The sequence below is a fragment of the Entelurus aequoreus genome, linkage group LG06 (assembly GCF_033978785.1).
Source record: "Entelurus aequoreus isolate RoL-2023_Sb linkage group LG06, RoL_Eaeq_v1.1, whole genome shotgun sequence".
In the NCBI taxonomy this organism is placed as follows: Eukaryota; Metazoa; Chordata; class Actinopteri; order Syngnathiformes; family Syngnathidae; genus Entelurus; species Entelurus aequoreus.
Window position 1 is genome coordinate 16,494,565 of NC_084736.1, and position 21,160 is coordinate 16,515,724.

General features: G+C 36.8%; 1 protein-coding gene across 1 annotated transcript in view; it reads left to right on the forward strand.

The window, feature by feature from the left end:
- fbxl20 (F-box and leucine-rich repeat protein 20) overlaps nucleotides 1–21,160 on the forward strand; it is a 39,997-nt gene that overhangs the window by 7,479 nt on the left and 11,358 nt on the right. The window contains exons 2-12 of the mRNA XM_062050088.1: nucleotides 2,550–2,611; nucleotides 5,921–5,975; nucleotides 6,060–6,134; nucleotides 6,209–6,303; nucleotides 6,382–6,450; nucleotides 7,436–7,531; nucleotides 11,307–11,433; nucleotides 11,500–11,574; nucleotides 18,041–18,171; nucleotides 18,294–18,354; nucleotides 18,439–18,483. Coding sequence (XP_061906072.1) covers nucleotides 2,550–2,611; nucleotides 5,921–5,975; nucleotides 6,060–6,134; nucleotides 6,209–6,303; nucleotides 6,382–6,450; nucleotides 7,436–7,531; nucleotides 11,307–11,433; nucleotides 11,500–11,574; nucleotides 18,041–18,171; nucleotides 18,294–18,354; nucleotides 18,439–18,483 — 891 coding nt within the window. The remainder of the gene's footprint in view (nucleotides 1–2,549; nucleotides 2,612–5,920; nucleotides 5,976–6,059; nucleotides 6,135–6,208; nucleotides 6,304–6,381; nucleotides 6,451–7,435; nucleotides 7,532–11,306; nucleotides 11,434–11,499; nucleotides 11,575–18,040; nucleotides 18,172–18,293; nucleotides 18,355–18,438; nucleotides 18,484–21,160) is intronic.

Sequence of the window (21,160 nt, forward strand, 5' to 3'; positions counted from 1 at the left end):
AAAGAACCACCATTACATGTTATGTAGACCACACGGAAGTCTTTTACATTTAGAAAAAAAAAATAATAATATGACTCCTTTAATGCGCCCTATAATCCGGTGCGCCTTATATAAGGAAAAAAAAGGTCAAAATTAGACCATTCATCGGCGGTGCGCCCTATGGCCCGGAAAATACGGTACTGTTAGTATAGGTTGATTTAGTAAAACAAGTCTGCCATCTTGGCTCTTTTTAAAGATCACCGTAGCAACAAATGTCCGCCTCCTTCATGACGACTGTGAGCACGATAAGTACACATCCTCTAATTGCGCGTATGTTTGCACTTGTGAGGACGTGCAAATGTTGATCTTGTCACAGTTGTTTGCCTTTTTATAAATGGTGTGTACGTCCCTTTTGCTTTTGTGCCCCCGCTCCCCTAAATTACTGACTTTAGATATATCTTTCTACATCATACGATTCAAGCGTGTGGGAGAGGAGGGAGCGCCAAGTCCTGCTTGTTGTACTCTGTGTACAGAAAGGACTTTCTCTGGATTTTGTCCGAGCATTTGTTCTTCCCCCCAACAGTACACGCTTGTTTGCATGGCAATAGACTCTCACACGGCAAATACAGCTAATAATAAGAAGCAGCATTTTTTCCATATCATCTACCGTATTTTCCGGACCATAGGGCACACCGTATTATAAGGCGCACTGCCGATGAATGGTCTACTTTTTCATATATAAGGCGCACCGGATTATAAGGTGCATTAAAGAAGTCATATTATTATTATCATTTTGTTCTAAATGTAAAACACTTCCTTGTGGTCTACATAACATGTAATGGTGGTTCTTTGGTCAAAATGTTGCATAGATTATGTTTTACAGATCATCTTCAAGTCGCTTTCTAAAAGTCGCTTCAGGATGCGCCGTTTTGTGGGCGGTCTTTTTTACGTGGCTCACCTTCGACAGCGTCTTCTCCCCGTCATCTTTGTTGTAGCGGTGTAGCGTGCAAGGACGGGAGTGGAAGAAGTGTCAAAAGATGGAGCTAACTGTTTTAATGACATTCAGACTTTACTTTAATCATTAACAGAGCAGCATCTTCTCATCCATAAACCACAACGCCGGAAATGTGTCCGGTGAAAAACCGTCCGACTGGAACTCTCTAATAACTAAAGTTCCTCGGGTGAATAATGTAAACTCACTACACCGGTATGTTTTAGTGCGTTCATGGCAAGTTTACTGACAGATATAAGTAAGAACTTTACACTATGTATACCTGCAAAATTGTGCAGGTATACACCTCAGTCAAATAATTTGACGCATGCTAGCTGTTAGTATGTCATCTTTTTAGTCATTTTGCAGGTATTCACCTGAAAGTCAAATATTTTATTAGATACATGTTAACATTAGTATGCTAGCGTTTTAGCTAACTTTGCAGGTATGCTCCTCCACAGTCAAATATTTTGTTAATTCATGTATGTTAATAGTTAGCATGCTATATTTACAAGCTCATTTTGCAGGTATACACCTCAGTCAAATATGTTGTCACTTGACGCATGTTAGCTGTTAGCATGTGAGCTTTTTAGCTCATTTTGCAGTTATTCAACTCCGAGTCAAATATTTTATTTGATACGTGTTAACTGTTTGAATGTTAACGTTAGTATGCTAGCCTTGTAGCTAATTGTGCAGCTCCTCCAGAATCAACTATTTTGTTAATTCATGTATGTTACGGTTAGCATGCTACCGTAAACATGCCTAATGTCTAAGCTCATTTTGCAGGAATACACCTCAGTCAAATAATTTGACGCATGCTAGCTGTTAGCATGCCAGCTCTTTAGTCATTTTGCAGGTATTCACCTGAGAGTCAAATGTTTTATTAGATGCATGTTAACTGTTTGCATGTTAACATTAGTATGCTAGTGTTGTAGCTAATTGCGCAGCTCCTCCAGAGTCAAATATTTTGTTAATTTATGTATGTCACGGTTAGCATGCTAACATAAACATGCTTGATGTTTAAGTTAATTGTGCAGGTATACCCCTCCAGAGTCAAATATTTTGTTAATCTATGTTACGGTTAGCATGCTACCGTAAAGATGCCTGATGTTTAAGCTCATTTTGTAGGTATACACCTCAGTCAAATATTTTGTTACTTTACGCGTGCTAGATTTTTAGCGCATTCCATCTAATACCCGAAAATATGGTCCGATTACAAGAACATTTGAAAAAGGATAATGGAGGCTTCTGAATGTTTTTTACAGCGTTTTATAGGCAGACTAGAGCGTTGGCTCAATGGTTAGCTGACTTTTGCTAGAGTTTATTTACGATTTAGAATGCAATAAAAAAAAAAGAAAAACATATGCGCTTGTCTTAGGATAAGGATTGGGAATGATAGGCAAAATAAAATTTAAAAAAATACAGTTCCCCTTTAAAAGACATAAAATCCTGTTCTTTATGAGCTCCATGACAGTGCATCCATCATCATCATCATCCTCATCATCATATACCCTTGAGTGATATGATTAAAGCGAGGGTTTTTGCGAACATAATCGTCTGTTGCTTTATCGTTTTCCAGATGTTCACAAACAGCGACGAGGCAGTCATCAATAAGAAGCTACCTAAGGAGCTGTTGCTGCGGTGAGTGACATTTGCAAAACACACAAAAAAAATGTAGCGGCTTGAACACGTTTTCCCTCGACTCCGTGCGGAGCGATGTGGAGTATTCAAAGGCGCCATTGGCCTCCTCCCTCCTCAAACAAACACATAATGCATACATGCCCTTTAGCAAATACATCACGCAAACCTGCAAGACTTCTTCTTTATTCCCTACTGAACCTCCGCTGCCTGCATGTTTAAAAGTCTTAATTAAAAACAGATGCCTTTAGGTTATACAACATTCAAATTGTTCTCAGACGAGGGGCAGGGAAAAAAACAAAAACATAAGCCTCTTATCAAAATGAAGGCCATAACTCAGCCCTCGGCCTCGCCAGCCCAAACGCTCATCTTGTGAGGTCGTCTGCATCGAAGCTCGCAAACTATTACACTCTTCACTGGTACCTCTCTGGCTAGTAGTTCCACTTATTAGCCTGTAAGGTGCCCACATCATAGAGCGGAGACAAGCACCTGATTGGCTGTGCATCCTGATGAATTATTCAAATATTTGTGGCGGCCCGCCATTAATGCATTTGGACCGCCACAAATACAAACCCCAAAACCAGTGAAGTTGGCACGTTGTGTAAATCGTAAATAAAAACAGAATACTATGATTTGCAAATCCTTTTCAACCTAAATTCAATTGAATAGACTGCAAAAAAAAGATGCTTCACATTCAAACCGGAAAACTTTATTTTTTGCAAATATTAGCTTGTTTGGAATTTGATGCCTGCAACATGTTTCAAAACAGCTGGCACAAGTGGCAATAAAGACTGAGAAAGTTGAGGAATGCTCATCAAACACTTATTTGGAACATCCCACAGTCCCGAAAATCTCCCGGGGCAACCATTCTCCCGAATTTCTCCCGATTTCCACCCGGACAACAATATTGGGGGCGTGCCTCAAAGGCACTGCCTTTATCGTCCTCTCTCACCTGAAAAGGAGACTATTATATATGTCTCCATTATCCATAGGCTTATCTATAACCCATAAAGTAGGCAGGCACGGAGCTATTTCTCAGCGTTTGTTTATTCCAGCCGGCACGTTAATACACTGACACACAAAACATCCGGATTCCCATCATGCATTGCTTCAAAACTACGGCAAGTAGTAATGTCCAAAAACATAACAGAGGCGAAGCAGAAGAACGAAGAAGAGACATGGCGACGACGAGTAAGAAGAAGAAGTACGCTAGCAAGTTCTAAAATGATTGGAAAAAAAGAATTTCATTTCATCCAGGACAGCTCGAATGGGAAGGGGTATGCTGCCTGCAAAATTTGTAGATCAGACTTCCCCATTGAACACGGTGGCCGAACGGATATACTCATTCATGGACGGATTATATATATATATATATATATATATATATATATATATATATATATATATATATATATATATATAAGAAATACGAAAATATATACACCCCCCGCTACCTGCAGAATGTTTTGTGGGATGTAGCTTTTCCAAGCCAAAGCTCATTCTTTTTGCTCCTTTTAATATAACATTGTTGTGAAATTGTTTTGTTGCAAAATAGGTAAGGTTTTTTTTGAAAAACACACAATTTTGTTTTTGCAGTATTTTCAAATGCTTAATTTTCAGCGCAATATTTTTTTTTTGTAGAGTGAAATACTGCATTTTTGTGAAAAAATAGAGGATTGTCTTCCTGGTCTTTCTTTTTAAGCAAAATACAACATTGTTGTTAAAAAATATTTTGCCAAATCGATTAGGATTTTTGGGGAACACAATGTTGCTCAATTCCATGTTGATTGGCATTAACTGCGCACACTTGAATACATCTGAAAATGACTGTCTGTACAACATTTTCTGGATTTGATCTTACAGCATTTTTTACTTGGAAAGCCACGCAACTCTTAATACATGAGGCTTCTGGTCTGCCAGAGAGCAAGAAGACATATTAGCAGCTAGTATCAGTCTTGCCAACTTAGCGCCTGCAGTTTATCATTAATACCAGTAATCGTTAAATCCCCAATCTGGACCAAAGTCCACCTGTTGAGGACTTGGTCTAAAGCAGGGGTGTCAAACTCATTTTAGATCGGGGGCCACATGGAGAAAAATCTACTCCCAAGTGACAACTTCTGATTGTTTCCTTTGTTTAAAAATAGAACATGCACATTCTGAGAATGCACAAATCATAAAGTTGTTGTTTTGTTTTTTTACACTTACCGGTACATGTTACGGTTAATAGTAGGGCTGCGATTCTTTGGGTGTCCCACGATTCGATTCAATATCGATTCTTGGGGTCACGATTCGATTATAAATTGATTTTTTTGATTCAACGCGATTCTAGATTCAAAAACGATATTTTTCCGATTCAAAACGATTCTCTATTCATTCAATGCATAGGATTTCAGCAGGATCTACCCCAGTCTGCTGACATGCAAGCAGAGTAGTAGATTTTTGTAAAAAGCTTTTATAATTGTAAAGGACAATGTTTTATCAACTGATTGCAATAATGTAAATTTGTTTTAACTATTAAATGAACCAAAAATATGACTTATTTTATCTTTGTGAAAATATTGGACACAGTGTGTTGTCAAGCTTATGAGATGCGATGCAAGTGTAAGCCACTGTGACACTATTGTTCATTTTTTAATTTTTTTTAATTTAAATTTTCTTTTTATAAATGTCTAATGATAATGTCAATGAGGGATTTTTAATCACTGCTATGTTGAAATTGTTACTAATATTGATACTGTTGTTGATATTATTGCTGTTCTGAGTGTTGCTTCGTTTGGTTTGGTTTTGGAATTGGATTGCATTCTCATGGCATTTCTGTGTATTGTTTTGTTGGATTGATTAATAAAAAATAAATGAATAAATAAAAATCGATTTTTGAAAAATGAGAATCCATACTGAATCGTACAACGTGAGAATGGCGATTTGAATTTGAATCGATTTTTTCCCACACTCCTAGTTAATAGTATTGTATCTTTATTTGTTGTCATTTATACTTTCTGAATAAATCTTTGGTGTTAATTTTCAATCTATCAATATAAAAAAATTATATCAAAATCCAATTACAGGATGTTATTTATGTAGTTTGCTCATTTTCCTCGACTGGTGCACTAACATCACGTGTTTATTTATTTTTTATTTTTTTACATATATAGCATAATCTACAAAGATACAAATAATTGCTATTGCAACGTCTAGTGGACACATATAGAACAGCAGTTTCTTTAATTGAAAAATGTCAGCTAATTTTTATACTTGCAAACTCATCCGTACGTTTGACACCCCTGGTCTAAAGTGTCTTTGTCTGTCTTCCAGAATCTTCTCATTTCTGGATGTGGTGACGCTGTGTCGCTGTGCTCAAGTTTCACGAGTGAGTGTGTGCATAGAATTATGCCATGTTTATTATTCGTGGTACATGCCACAATGATTGGTCTGCCGCTCTGCTCCCTCTCAGTCCTGGAATGTCCTGGCGCTGGACGGCAGCAACTGGCAGCGGATCGACCTCTTTAACTTCCAGCGGGACATCGAGGTGAACTTCTAGCATGTCCGCCTGATAGCGTGTGTGTGGAGCGCAGGCACTTTGTACGCTGGTGTGTCTTGCAGGGTCGGGTGGTGGAGAACATCTCAAAGCGATGCGGGGGCTTCCTGAGGAAGCTGAGCCTGCGGGGGTGCCTCGGCGTGGGCGACAGTGCCCTGAGGTGAGGCCCACCCCGTAGAGGGGATGACTTTTAAGTCTTTTTGCCGTCCCATGAATGTCAATACCTTGTTTTTCCCAGGACGTTCTCTCAGAACTGCAGGAACATTGAGCTGCTCAGTTTGAACGGCTGCACCAAGATCACTGACAGGTGCGTCAGTGATTTTTTTTTAACTTGTTATGATACTTGAGTAGATATTGAAAGGGTAAAAGAAACCACATTTTTGGGTGTATTAATACACACACTCATGTAAAAAATATACAACATAAAGTAGCAAGAAACACGTCAATAATGAATAAAGCAAAACATGTTTTAGAGCAAAAATCACTTCATATACTTTACTGCTCGCTAGTGTTACCATATCTGAGTTATTGTGCAGAAATATAGAGAAACAACTACAAATGTGCGCTTCATTCACTGACAGTGTTACAAAAAAGATCAATTAGAATAATACATAATGTTGGATACAGAGAACATACAAACCCTTTATTTATTTAATCACAAATATTGAAATTCAACCATTTGGTGCATTTGCAAACAGCTAAAATGATGTACAAGTTAAACTATAACCTGCTACTCAAGAATGTACAACAATTCTTCTCAACAAAAGAGGAGAAATATAACCTTAGACGAAAATCTAACTCAAAACATGTGTATGCTCGTACAACACTTAAAACCTTTAGTATATCAGTATGTGGAATTAAATTATGAAATGGATTAACCAAAGAAATCAAACAAAGCACCAATATGATTCAGGTTAAGAGATTGTTCAAACTACAAGTGTTCACAAAGTACACAGAACAATAATTATGATGAACATCTTGAACCCTTTTTTTAAAAATGTTTTTATTGAGACAAAGATTATTTATGTATTTAATATTTATTTAATTACTATGGTATATTATTTATTTATTATTTGTTCACTGTTCTGTTACAGAGAACAAGGAAATAGGATCAAATTGCTATGGTATGAAAAGGGGTAGGATTAAATAAGCTCAGCTTCTTCCTACTCCTTTTCGGATGTACTGTAATGAAACAACTGGAAATATGTGATGAATTACATTGTATTGTATGCGTGTTCGAAATAAACTGAAACTGAAACTGATGTTTTTTTCACACACACTGTCTTTTGCAGCACCTGTAACAGCCTGAGCAAGTTCTGCCCAAAACTAAAGCACCTGGACCTCTCCTCGTGTACCTCAATCACCAACCTGTCACTCAAAGCTCTCAGGTGAAACGTTTGTGGTAAAACAAAAGCTAAGTGCTTAACAGTTTATCAATCAATCAATCAATCAATGTTTACTTATATAGCCCTAAATCACGAGTGTCTCAAAGGGCTGCACAAGCCACAACGACATCCTCGGCTCAGATCCCACATCAGGACAAGAAAAAACTCAACCCAATGGGATGACCGGTGCAATGGACGTCGAGTGGATCTAGCATAATATTGTGAGAGTCCAGTCCATAGTGGATCTAACATAACAGTGTGAGAGTCCAGTCCATAGTGGGGCCAGCAGGAGATCATCTTGAGTGGAGACAGGTCAGCAGCGCAGAGACGTCCCCAACTGATGCACAGATGAGTGGTCCACCCTGGGTCCCGACTTTGGACAGCTAGCGCAACACCGAATCTGTGCCCCCCGTTCTCCACGAAGGAGAGTGGGGCAGAGCAGAAAAGAAACGGCAGATCAACTGGTCTAAAAGGGGGGTCTATTTAAAGGCTAGAGTATACAAATGAGTTTTAAGATGGGACTTAAATGCTTCTACTGAGATAGCATCTCTAACTGTTACCGAGAGGGCATTTCAGAGTACTGGAGCCCGAATAGAAAATGCTCTATAGCCCGCAGACTTTTTTTGGGCTCTGGGAATCACTAATAAGCCGGAGTTCTTTGAATGCAGATTTCTTGCCGGGACATATGGTACAATACAGTCAGCAAGATAGGATGGAGCTAGACCGTGTAGTATTTTATACGTAAGTAGTAAAACCTTAAAGTCACATCTTAAGTGCACAAGAAGCCGGTGCAGGTGAGCCAGTATAGGCGTAATATGATCAAACTTTCTTGTTCTTGTCAAAAGTCTAGCAGCCGCATTTTGTACCAACTGTAATCTTTTAATGCTAGACATAGGGAGACCCCAAAATAATACGTTACAGCAATCAAAACGTTTAAACAATATCTTGTTTGAGATGAGTGCAATATGATTTACAGTAGAATGTCAATCTATGAACTTAGTTAATCGAAAAGTTTGTATAGCTAAGCATAGTTCCCCATAAGAAACAATGTAAAGGAAAAAAATTGGTTCTAGCCTTGACAAGTGTCCCTATTTTAGTTAACAAACATGCGCAATTTGAAGACTGTGTGTGTGTGTGTGTGTGTGTGTGTGTGTGTGTGTGTGTGTGTGTGTGTGTGTGTGTGTGTGTGTGTGTGTGTGTGTGTGTGTAAAGTACCAATGATTGTCACACACACACTAGGTGTGGTGAGATTATTCTCTGCATTTGACCCATCACCCTCACGCCCTGGAAGGTGAGATTGAGTTTCTGGAGCATCACATTTGTGGGGTCAATTAAACGCTCAAAATGGCCAGAAAAAGAGAACTTTCATCTGAAACTTAACAGTCTATTCTTGTTCTTAGAAATGAAGGCTAAAGTTTGGGGTCACCCAAACAATTTTGTGGAATAGCCTTCATATATATATATATATATATATATATATATATACAATTTTGTGGAATAGCCTTCATATATATATATATATATATATATATATATATATATATATATATATATATATATATATATATATATATATATATATATATATATATATATATATATATTATACACACACATATATATATATATATATATATATATATATATATATATATATATATATATATATATATATATATATATATATATATATATATATATATATATATATTATACACACACTACCGTTCAAAAGTTTGGGGTCACCCAAACAATTTTGTGGAATAGCCTTCATTTCTAAGAACAAGAATAGACTGTTAAGTTTCAGATGAAAGTTCTCTTTTTCTGGCCATTTTGAGCGTTTAATTGACCCCACAAATGTGATGCTCCAGAAACTCAATCTGCTCAAAGGAAGGTCTGTTTTGTAGCTTCTGTAACGAGCTAAACTGTTTTCAGATGTGTGAACATGATTGCACAAGGGTTTTCTAATCATCAATTAGCCTTCTGAGCCAATGAGCAAACACATTGTACCATTAGAACACTGGAGTGATAGTTGCTGGAAATGGGCCTCTATACATCTATGTAGATATTGCACCAAAAACCAGACATTTGCAGCTAGAATAGTCATTTACCACATTAGCAATGTATAGAGTGTATTTCTTTAAAGTTAAGACTAGTTTAAAGTTATCTTCATTGAAAAGTACAGTGCTTTTCCTTCAAAAATAAGGACATTTCAATGTGACCCCAAACTTTTGAACGGTAGTGTGTACATATATATATATATATATATATATATATATATATATATATATATATATATATATATATATATATATATATATATATATATATATATATATACACAGTGGGGCAAAAAAGTATTTAGTCAGCCACCCATTGACAATCAATGGGTGGCTGACTAAATACTTTTTTGCCCCACTGTATATATATATATATATATATATATATATATATATATATATATATATATATATATATATATATATATATATATTGATTAATCATGATTAATCACAGGTTATTTGATTGTGTAAATAAAATTTGCTGAAGAAAATATCCCAATATTTGGATACAAATGCAATTTAGTTGTCAGAATGTTTTACTGAACTGTAAGTCATTGATTTGCTTTAAAGTTGGTGAAAATAAGTATAGTAAATTTAGGTGTACATTTTGAAAGTCTTTTAGTAGTTTGCAATAATCTTGCAAACAAGGTACAGTTACTAATCGATAATGTAGTAAACACACTCATAGACAACTTAACATGGTGCACCATTTACTCTTCTCATTTGTTTAAACAAACAAGTTTGTTTACCTTTTTCAGATGACAATGCTGATCAGTTTTTGGGCACAATGCGACACCAGCTCGTTGTGATTAGTTACAGATGTCCAACGTTCTCCAGGAAGCAAAATAATAAGTCTGTAGTTGCAACTTGATGCTCATGTTTGTGTAGTACAGTTGGTTTATCCTTGCTGTAATTGTGCCTCTCCGATATATTGTACGACAGATCAGCTGTGGTGATATGAATGACATCTTCTTGCAGGACTTGGCCGTCACACATGTTAGATGGGACGGCGTGGTGCGGTTGGGAGAGTGGCCGTGCCAGAAACCTGAGGGTTCCTGGTTCAATCCCCACCTTCTACCAACCTCGTCACGTTCATCGTGGCCTTGAGCAAGACAATTCACCCTTGATTGATTGATTGATTGAAACTTTTATTAGTAGATTGCACAGTACAGTACATATTCCGTACAATTCACCACTAAATGGTAACACCCGAATAAGTTTTTCAACTTGTTTAAGTCGGGGTCCATGTAAATCAATTCATTGCTCCTGATGGGTCGTGGTTAGGGCCTTGCATGGCAGCTCCCGCCATCAGTGTGTGAATGGGTGTGTGAATGGGTGAATGTGGAAATAGTGTCAAAGCGCTTTGAGTACCTTGAAGGTCGAAAAGCGCTATACAAGTATAACCCATAACCCATGTCCGGCATGCGGTGGATGTCCGTTTAGCAAAGGCATAAGTTTGTGTCGACGCATTCGAGTATGTGTTTCGCTTTAAGATGATATTTTAAACTTGATGTGCGCTGATGATAAAAATGTTTGTCGCTGCGATACCAACAAACTACCTTCGTTTTATCCAAAGTTCTGTTTTAAAGCGAAATTGGCCGCCTCTCATCGTGATCACAGACTATGTAACAAATGCGCGTGTCGTCCGGGTAAGCCTTAAATCTTTTTTTCACCTTTAATTTATCTCTCTTGTTGATTATTTTGTTACTTCTCAGTGAGGGCTGTCCACTGTTGGAGCAGCTCAACATCTCCTGGTGTGATCAGGTCACCAAAGACGGCATCCAGGCTCTGGTTCGGTGCTGTCCTGGACTCAAGGGCCTTTTTCTCAAAGGCTGCACACAGGTGCATTAGCTGAGACTGAGACTGATGTCCTTTTGTATTTGTTTTGATCCTTTTCCTTTTTTTTAGCTGGAGGATGAGGCACTGAAGCATATTGGGGCGCACTGTCCTGAGTTGGTCACGCTCAACCTGCAGACATGCTCAGTAAGTACAGTCAATATGAAAACAGTCTTAATACGGAACAGTGGAACCCGCTTATCTTATCTTTTATGCTTATATTCATCTTAATATTTAATATTATTATCTAACAGAGCTATTTTCAATAAACAATACAGCTTCAGTACATGCCTAAATCTTTCTAGTGGTGTTCTAGTGTTACCATATCCGAGTTATTATGTATAAATATGGGGAAATAACTACAAAAGTACACTTCATTCACAAACCGTATTACAAAAGAGGTTTGTTAGAATAAGTCGTAATGTTGGCTGTTGGGAACAATATGTAGAACATTACATCTAAAATATTGAGATTCAATGATTTGGTGCATTTGCAAACTGCTAAAATTGTATACAAAGCAAAATATATTCTGCTACCCAAGAATGTACAACAATATTCTTCCTTAGAGAAAAATGTAATGAAAACATGTGTATGCACGTACATCACTTAAAACTTTCACTCTATCAGTATGTGGAATTAAACTAAATGAGGCAATTCCTAAAGGAATTGCATGTGAATGCTCAAATGCTGAAGTTGAACTGAAATGCTGATAGAATGTCGTATGAATGTAAGAATAGTTTGAATGTTGAAATGGTTTGAATGTTGTAGAGCTGATGCTGAACTGAAATGCTAATGAAATGTAGGATGATTGTTGAAATGGTTTGAATGTTGAAAAACTGACGCTAAACTGAAATCTTAGTGGAATGTAGACATGGTTTGAAAGTTTAAATAGATTAAAGGTTAAAATGGTTTGAGAGGTGAAGAGTAGAAGCTCTACTAAAATGTAGTATGAATCTTGAAATGCTAATTGTTGGTATAGTTAGGAGACTTACTTAAAGAGGTTACAGAGTAACATAATCTAAATATTTTAGCTGTAAATGTATCACATTAGCTAAAATACTGGCATGAAAGCTGAGCATGCTAACAGGGGAACAGCTAGCATACTTGTAACATGGCGCCAGGTAACAAAATCCATGATTATTAGGTGTAAAATGTACAATATTAGCTAAAATGCTTGAAAAAAAGTTAGCTTGTGAACATTAACATGCTAACAGGTGAAGAGCTAATATACTTCTAAGATGGAGGCAAGTAATGAAATACATGTTTAATAGGTTAAAAAATACGAAACTACCGTATTTTTCGGACTATAAGTCGCTCCGGAGTATAAGTCGCACCGGCCGAAAATGCATAATAAAGAAGGGGAAAAAACATAAATAAGTCGCACTGGAGTATAAATCACATTTTTTGGGGAAATTTATTTGATAAAACCCAACACCAAGAATAAACATTTGAAAGGCAATTTAAAATAAATAAAGAATAGTGAACAACAGGCTGAATAAGTGTACGTTATATGACGCATAAATAACCAACTGAGAACGTGCCTGGTATGTTAACGTAAAATATTATGGTAGGAGTCATTCAAATAACTATAACATATAGAACATGCTATACGTTTACCAAACAATCTGTCACTCCTAATCGCTAAATCCCATGAAATCTTATACGTCTAGTCTCTTACGTGAATGAGCTAAATAATATTATTTGATATTTTACGGTAATGTAATAATAATTTCACACATAAGTCGCTCCGGAGTATAAGTCGCACCCCCGGCCAAACTATGAAAAAAACTGCGACTTATAGTCCAAAAAATACGGTAGGTAAAAATGCTAGTATAAAACATTAGCATGCTAACATTAGCATGGTAACAGTGAAACAGCTAGCATACTTATAATATCGCACCAAGTAACAAAATCCATGATTATTAGGTTTTAAAACGTAAAACATTTGCTAAAATAATGGCATAAAACATTAGTGTGCTAATATTAGCACAGTCATATTAGCATGCTAACAGGTGAAAGGCTAGCATACTTTTAAGATGGCGTCAAGTAACAGAATCCATGAGTATTAGTTTAAAAAGTAAGGAATTAGATCGAATGTGGGCGGTCTTATTTATGTACTTCCACTGCGTCTTCTCCCCGCCATCTTTGTTGTAGTTTTTAGTGGAGTCGACTGACAGATAGAAGTTTGAACTATACGCAACTTTGTATTAGAAATGGCAACAGAGGAGGATGCATGTGCATGTATGAGCCAGTCTGCCCCACAATAACCCCCCGAATTGTAAATAATGTAAATAATTCAATGTATATACTCTGATGATTAACTTGTGTAAAGACTGTATTATGCTGAATGTATATATTTATACCATGAATTGATTAACGTGTACCCCGACTTAAACAAGTTGAAAAACTTATTCGGGTGTTACCATTTAGTGGTCAATTGTATGGAATATGTACTGTACTGTGCAATCTACTAATAAAAGTCTCAATCAATCAATCAATCAAAAGATAGAGAAAAATAGGAGCTTATTGACTACAATGGCAAACTCTCGCAAATGTATACCATATATGGATAATGATGTCACAATTGGGAAAAATGTCACCATATCGGCGAATTCCAAACTGCTTGTTTCCCGGATTAATGAAGAAAGGCAAAACATTTTTTTTTAGGAAAATCTCCACAATGCCTTCACGGTTCCATTTCAAATTTTCTGGACTTACAGGGCAGGCCAAAAGTTTGGTCACACCTTCATATTTCAATGGGTTTTCTTTATTTTCATGACTAATTACATGGTAGATTGTCACTGAAGGCATCAGAACTATGACACCTGTGAAGTGAAAACCCTTTCAGGTGACTACCTCTTTTGAAGCTCATCGAGAGAATGCCAAGAGTGTGCAAAGCAGTAATCAGAGCAAAGGGTGGCTATTTTGAAGAAACTACAATACAAAACATGTTTTCAGTTATTTCACCTTTTTTTTTGTTAAGTACATAACTCCACATGTGTTCATTCATAGATTTGATGCCTTCAGTGAGAATCTACAATGTAAATAGTCATGAAAATAAAGAAAACGCATTGAATGAGAAAGTGTGTCCACACGGCAAAAAGAAAAATACAAAAATTAAGGGTATTTTATTTGAACTAAGCAAAATTATCTGCCAATAGAACAAGAAAATTTGGCTTGTCAAGACTTTCCAAAACAAGTAAAATTAGCTAACCTCAATGAACCCAAAAATACCTTTAAAATAAGTATATTCTCACTAATAACAAGTGCACTTTTCTTGGTAGAAAAAAAAAAGTCCTTTTTGCTCAATATGTTGAAAAATATTCTTAAATGAAGTAAATGCTAGTGCCATTATCTTGACATAATGATATACGCTCGGCATTACATTTCTTGAAACCAGCAAACTTATACTAAAAACTAATTTAAAGGCAACAAGGCAACCGCTTGTTACTCTCAGGGTCTCCTAGCCGCTCAGGCAAATCATATGGTCTAAAAATGCATTTTCCCATCGATAACATGACATCATCGCGCCAAGTGCGTGCTCTTTCAGTCAATTAGTGCGCATATATACAGCCCGGCCCCCGGCCAAAAAATTTTGAATTGTAATTTTGAGGAATTTATCTGAATGTGCATGAACTATTTCTGTTCAAAATTGTTTGAAATGTTAAATGTTTAAATATTAACTGTCAGTTTACTGTACTGTGCCAACTGTACTACTATATGAGTACTTATTTTCTATTGTTTCATTGAAAATAAAACAGCAAAGTCAATTTGGCTGTCATCTGTTTTAATTATGAGACACAATTGTCTCTTTCATGCTTGAAATAAGAAATGATTACTTTAAAAAAGTAGTTTTATACATGTGAGTGTTGATGACACAGCTTTGCAACAGTTGATATTCTAGTTTTAAGCATGTTTTACTCAATATAGGTCATCAAATCTCAGTAACAAGCTGTAATATCTTACTGAGATCATTTAGGACCAAAACCCTTAAAACAAGTAAAAGACTCTAGCATAAAATCTGCTTAGTGAGAAGAATGATCTTATTAGACAGAAAATAAGCAAATATCACCCTTATTTGAGATATTTAATCTTACTTAGATTTCAGGTTTTGCAGTGCAAACTTTGGCCTGTACTGCATGCGGATCCAAAATACACAACAGCAGGTACCGGTAGGTTAAAAAAAGTAGGTTTTGCATTACAGAGCGTCTTTAATATTGCAAAAAAAATTTGCAAAATTGGTAACACTGATTCCTCCTGCTATGTCTTCTTATTCTCTGGCAGACTCTGCGCTTAATAAGAAGCAAAGTTATGATGCCATCTACTATACGGGGTTGTAACGACAAGCAGACAGTCCCTAATGTTTTATGAACGTGGGATAACCTCTGGCACCAAGTCTATTTGTGGCAGTCTGAATAACATTTTAATAAAAACATGTATAAGAAATACTAGAAGGAAATGCGCATCAACAAAAACAGCAATTTTTATACTCTTTTGGGTCTCAGATATTATGTCAACTTAAGCAGTCGACCATGTGTGTCGACTTAAGCTGGGACTTTTTTTAAATAATAATGATAACGACTAGAGATGTCCAATAATATCGACCGTCCGGTTTTAAAAAGTAAAATGAATGACTTTTTAAAACGCCCCCGGTAAAACACGGACGTAGGGCATACTTGCCAACCCTCCCGATTTTCCCGGGAGACTCCCGAATTTCAGTGCCCCTCCCGAAAATCAAGCAACCATTCTCCTGAATATCTCCCGATTTCCAGAAGGACAACAATATTGGGGGCGTGCCTTAAAGGCACTGCCTTTAGCGTTCTCTACAACCTGTCGTCACGTCCGCTTTTCCTCCATACAAACAGATTGCCGGCCCAGTCACATAATATATGCGGCTATTTAAACACACATAAGTGAATGCCATGCATACTTGATCAACAGCCATACAGGTCCAGTGTTTCCCACACATTCATTTATTTGTCGCGGCCCGCTACGAAAGAATTAAGGCCGCCACAAATAGATTTTTTTTTTTTGTCCTGTCCAGCTTCTCAGGCAAATCATATAGTTGATGTAGATGCCCATATCGGCTGTTCAGATTTACTTTACAAAAGAGAAGTGTAGGATCAAGATTTTTGGAGCTCTTTGTTCAGTGGATCAGATGTTTGATGAAGCTTTGTGTCTATCTACCACCACTACTGTTTTCTGTTTATTTGTTACTGACTGTGGCAGGACACCTCTGCCTCTGTTTCACTTTATGTTGCTGGTAAATAATATGGTTGTAGTAGTAGGCTAAAGTTAAATTATTTAGTATGCACTAATTAAAGGGGCAGAGCTTTAAGAGACATTTTAGCTTTTATATTTTTGTAAGATATATTTTTTGTAAGAACCACAATTAATAAATATATTTCAGTAAATAACTTAGTGTTCAAATCTGTATATAAATATGTACATAAAGTGTTGTAATTATATTGTAAAATGGATGGATGGATGGATGGATGGATGGACGTTTAAAACAAAACTGTTATTATTAATTAGTAAGTATAAATTTTTTGAGCCTTTTCAGAGAAAATCATATTGTAGTAAATTATACAAATTACTCGATGTCATGGTGACCACGCCCATAGCCACGCCCCCACCACCACAGGTATCTTGGCAGTTTATGGGAAACACTGAGGTCACACTGAGGGTGACCGTATAAACAACTTTTAACACTGTTACAAATATGCGCCACACTGAACCCACACCAAACAAGAATGACAAACACATTTCGGGAGAACATCTGCACCGTAACACAACATAAACACTACAGAACAAATACCCAGAACCCCTTGCAGCACTAACTCTTCCGGGACGCTACACCTCCCAAATTCAGAGGTCTCAAGGTTGGCAAGTATGCTCTAGTATACTCTGGACTGAAGCTGTGTGCCTTCATTGTTTTTGTAGCTGTTGTTTTGAGGCATGTTTAAAAAAAAAAAAAGCACTTTGTGAAAGTCAAAGTATAGTATTTCCCATAGTTTTAGTGGGTATCAGGATTATCTCAGGGAGAGCATGTCCCAAATTCCAAGCTGTTTTGAGGCATGTTAAAAAAAATAATGCACTTTGTGACTTCAATAATAAATATGGCAGTGCCATGTTGGCACTTTTTTCCATAACTGGAGTTGAAGTTGTTCTCTTATTTTGGAAAACCTTGATTTTGATTGATTGATTGAAACTTGTATTAGTAGATTGCACAGTACAGTACATATTCCGTACAATTGACCACTAAATGGTAACACCCGAATAAGTTTTTCAACTTGTTTAAGTCGGGGTCCACGTTAATCAATTCATGGTAAAGTTACATTGTTTAATGAATCCAGCGGGGCATCACAACAAAATTAGGCATAATAATGTGTTAATTCCACAACTGTATATATCGGTATCGGTTGATATCAGAATCGGTAATTAAGAGTTGGACAATATCGGAATATCGGATATCGGCAAAAAACCCATTATCGGACATCCTTCATAACAACTTAATGAGTTGTTCGACATAAACTGATTCCACTGTAAACACAATATTCCCGCCTTGCACGTCTGTATCTGACCAAAACCCTTCCTATGTCTGCCCGAGCAGCAGATCACAGACGAAGGCCTCATCACCATCTGCCGGGGTTGTCACCGTCTTCAGTCACTCTGCGTGTCGGGCTGCGCCAACATCACAGACGCCATCTTGCACGCGCTCGGACAGAACTGCCCACGCCTAAGGTAAAATTAAACCCTCAAAGGGTTCAGGTTTGTCATTAAATTTCATATTGATGTTGTTTTGACCCCAAATGAGTCACCCTACAGTAAAAAGCAGTATTTCATGCACCTTTGTCCTTTTGCAGAATATTAGAAGTGGCTCGCTGCTCTCAACTTACAGACGTGGGCTTCATAACATTAGCGAGGGTGAGTCTGTGCGTACTTATTCACTGCAATATTGTTGTGTGTTTTGTTATATTGACTAAACAAGTCTATCAAATGTCTTTGTAGAATTGTCACGAGCTTGAGAAGATGGATTTAGAAGAATGTGTCCAAGTAAGTAAACAGTTTTATTAATTTTTTTTTACAAAAGCAGTATCTTTTGGGTTCATGTTAGTGTCTACTTGGTGTGTTTTGATCGCCACTTATCATCACCTTTTAATTTGAAGGTGCCATATGTAATAATTTCATGTCAAGTCATTATTAAATGGCCCTGATATTTGACTTGACTTGACTTGACTTTATTTATTCATGCTTGCAGTGGAGCCAGGGCCCCACTGAAAAAACAGCTGAACTTTACAATAAATATCAAACAAACAAAGATAAAAAAGATGAAAATAACAGACAGTATTTTATATTTAAAAAAAATAATTATAAAAAAAAATTAAAATAAAAACATTTTCAGGGCAACAGCAGCATGGAAACTATTAGCATTCTGGTATATGACTGTATTACTTATTTAATTAGATAGTGTCATTATACAGTTTAATTGCAGTATGCAGGGTAGAGTTTTTAAGTCTGATAAGTCAAAAGGCATTATTAAATTACCGTATTTTTCGGACTATAAGTCACAGTTTTTTTCATAGTTTGGCCGGGGGTGCGACTTATACTCAGGAGTGACTTATGTGTGAAATTATTAACACATTACCGTAAAATATCAAATAATATTATTTAGCTCATTCACGTAAGAGACTAGACGTATAAGATTTCATGGGATTTAGCGATTAGGAGTGACAGATTGTTTGGTAGACGTATAGCATGTTCTATATGTTATAGTTATTTGAATGAGTCTTACCATAATATTTTACGTTAACATACCAGGCACGTTCTCAGTTGGTTATTTATGCCTCATATAACGTACACTTATTCAGCCTGTTGTCCACTATTCTTTATTTATTTTAAATTGCCTTTCAAATGTCTATTCTTGGTGTTGGGTTTTATCAAATACATTTCCCCCAAAAAATGCAACTTATACTCCAGTGCGACTTATATATATTTTTCCCTTCTTTATTATGCATTTTCGGCCGGTGCGGCTTATACTCCGGAGCGACTTATAGTCCGAAAAATACGGTATGTTCTTTTCGAATACCTTTATAACTGATAACGATAGTTCAGCCGGGATATGCTCATTTCAAAATTAGATTTACAGCCCCGAAATATTGTTATTGTTTTCATTTCGATGCCCCGCCCTCCACCGTTTGACCAATTAAAAAGTCTGTGAGTGTGTCACAGCCAGGTTGCCAGTTACACATCGCCATCTTCGTCTAGCCACTGCTATAGGACAGTCGGAACGATCGTTTCAATGGCCTGAGAGTACAATGACTTAAAGGGGCCCTATTATGCAAAACTAACTTTTCTTACCTGTTGTTTTTGTATATTTGGGATCTGCCTAAGTCCCGAAAATGTGAAATCAAACCACAAAGGCATAGCGGAGATATTTATAAAATAATCTTGCCTTCCTTCATACTTCCTCCAAACGATTGGTTGGGAAAAACAAAGTGCGACGTGAGCAGATTATCCATACATGGTAGAGATTAACCTGAAGTGCTTTGCGTAAGGCCGCCATTTTAGTCAGACAATGTAGTCAATAAGCCCCTTCTTTTTCTCTATTCTCTCGTTGTGGGGCAGACTGGCTCGTACATGCACATGTATCTTCCACTGTTGCCATTTCCAATACAAAGTAGCGTGTAGTTTAAACTTGTATCTGTCAGTAGCCTTGCAGCTTGTAGCGGGGGGTGTATTTTGTAGCGTCCCGCAAGAGTTAGTGCTGCAAAGGGTTCTGGGTATTTGTTCTGTTGTGTTTATGTTATGTTACGGTGCGGATGTTCTCCAGAAATGTGTTTGTCATTCTTGTTTGGTGTGGATTCACAGTGTGGCGCATATTTCTACCAGTGTTAAAGTTGTTTATACGGCAACCCTCAGTGTAATCTGTATCGCTGTTGATCAAGTATGCGTTGCATTCACGTGTGTGTGCGTACAGAAGCCGCACATATCTTGTGACTGGGTCGGCACGTTGGTAGAATGGATGAAAAGCGGACGTGACGACAGCTCGTAGAGGACATTAAAGGCAGTGCCTTTAAGGCACGCACCCAAGACTGTGGTCCGGGTGGACTACGAGATATAATGACTGATAAACACCTTCGTTCGATAATGAAGGTTGCCTCAGCTCAAAGCCTAAGCCCCGACATTAATGAACTCGCATCCAAGAAAAGATGCCAATTATCTGGCTTGGGCACATCCGATTAGATCAGTGTGTTGCAAACTGAGCAGTTTAAAGTCCTGAATGGTTGGTTTATTCATTGTTATTTTATTTTCAAATTTATTAGCCTGTGGGAAAAGTTAATGTTGATATTTACCTCAGAAGCCTGCAAATAGAAAAGAGGCATTACATTTTTATTTAAATTGTATTTGATATGCCATTGATATTTTTTAATTATTATTATTATTATTATTATTTGAAACTCGATTTTGCATGTAAATATAAAGTTATATAAGCCTTGCTTGTTCAATATTCAATGCAAAAATTGTTTGGGTCCCTATTAAAAGGTTAATTTGTTCAACCTTGGCCCGCGGCTTTGTTAAGTTTTAAATTTTGGCCCACTCTGTATTTGAGTTTGACACCCCTGTTCTATTGTAAACTCAGGTTTTAGCAACCTTTTAGCATCTGTTGACATTGTATTAGCTTTTTTTTTTTTTTTTTTTACCTTTTATTTTGTTATTGTTTTCTAACTGT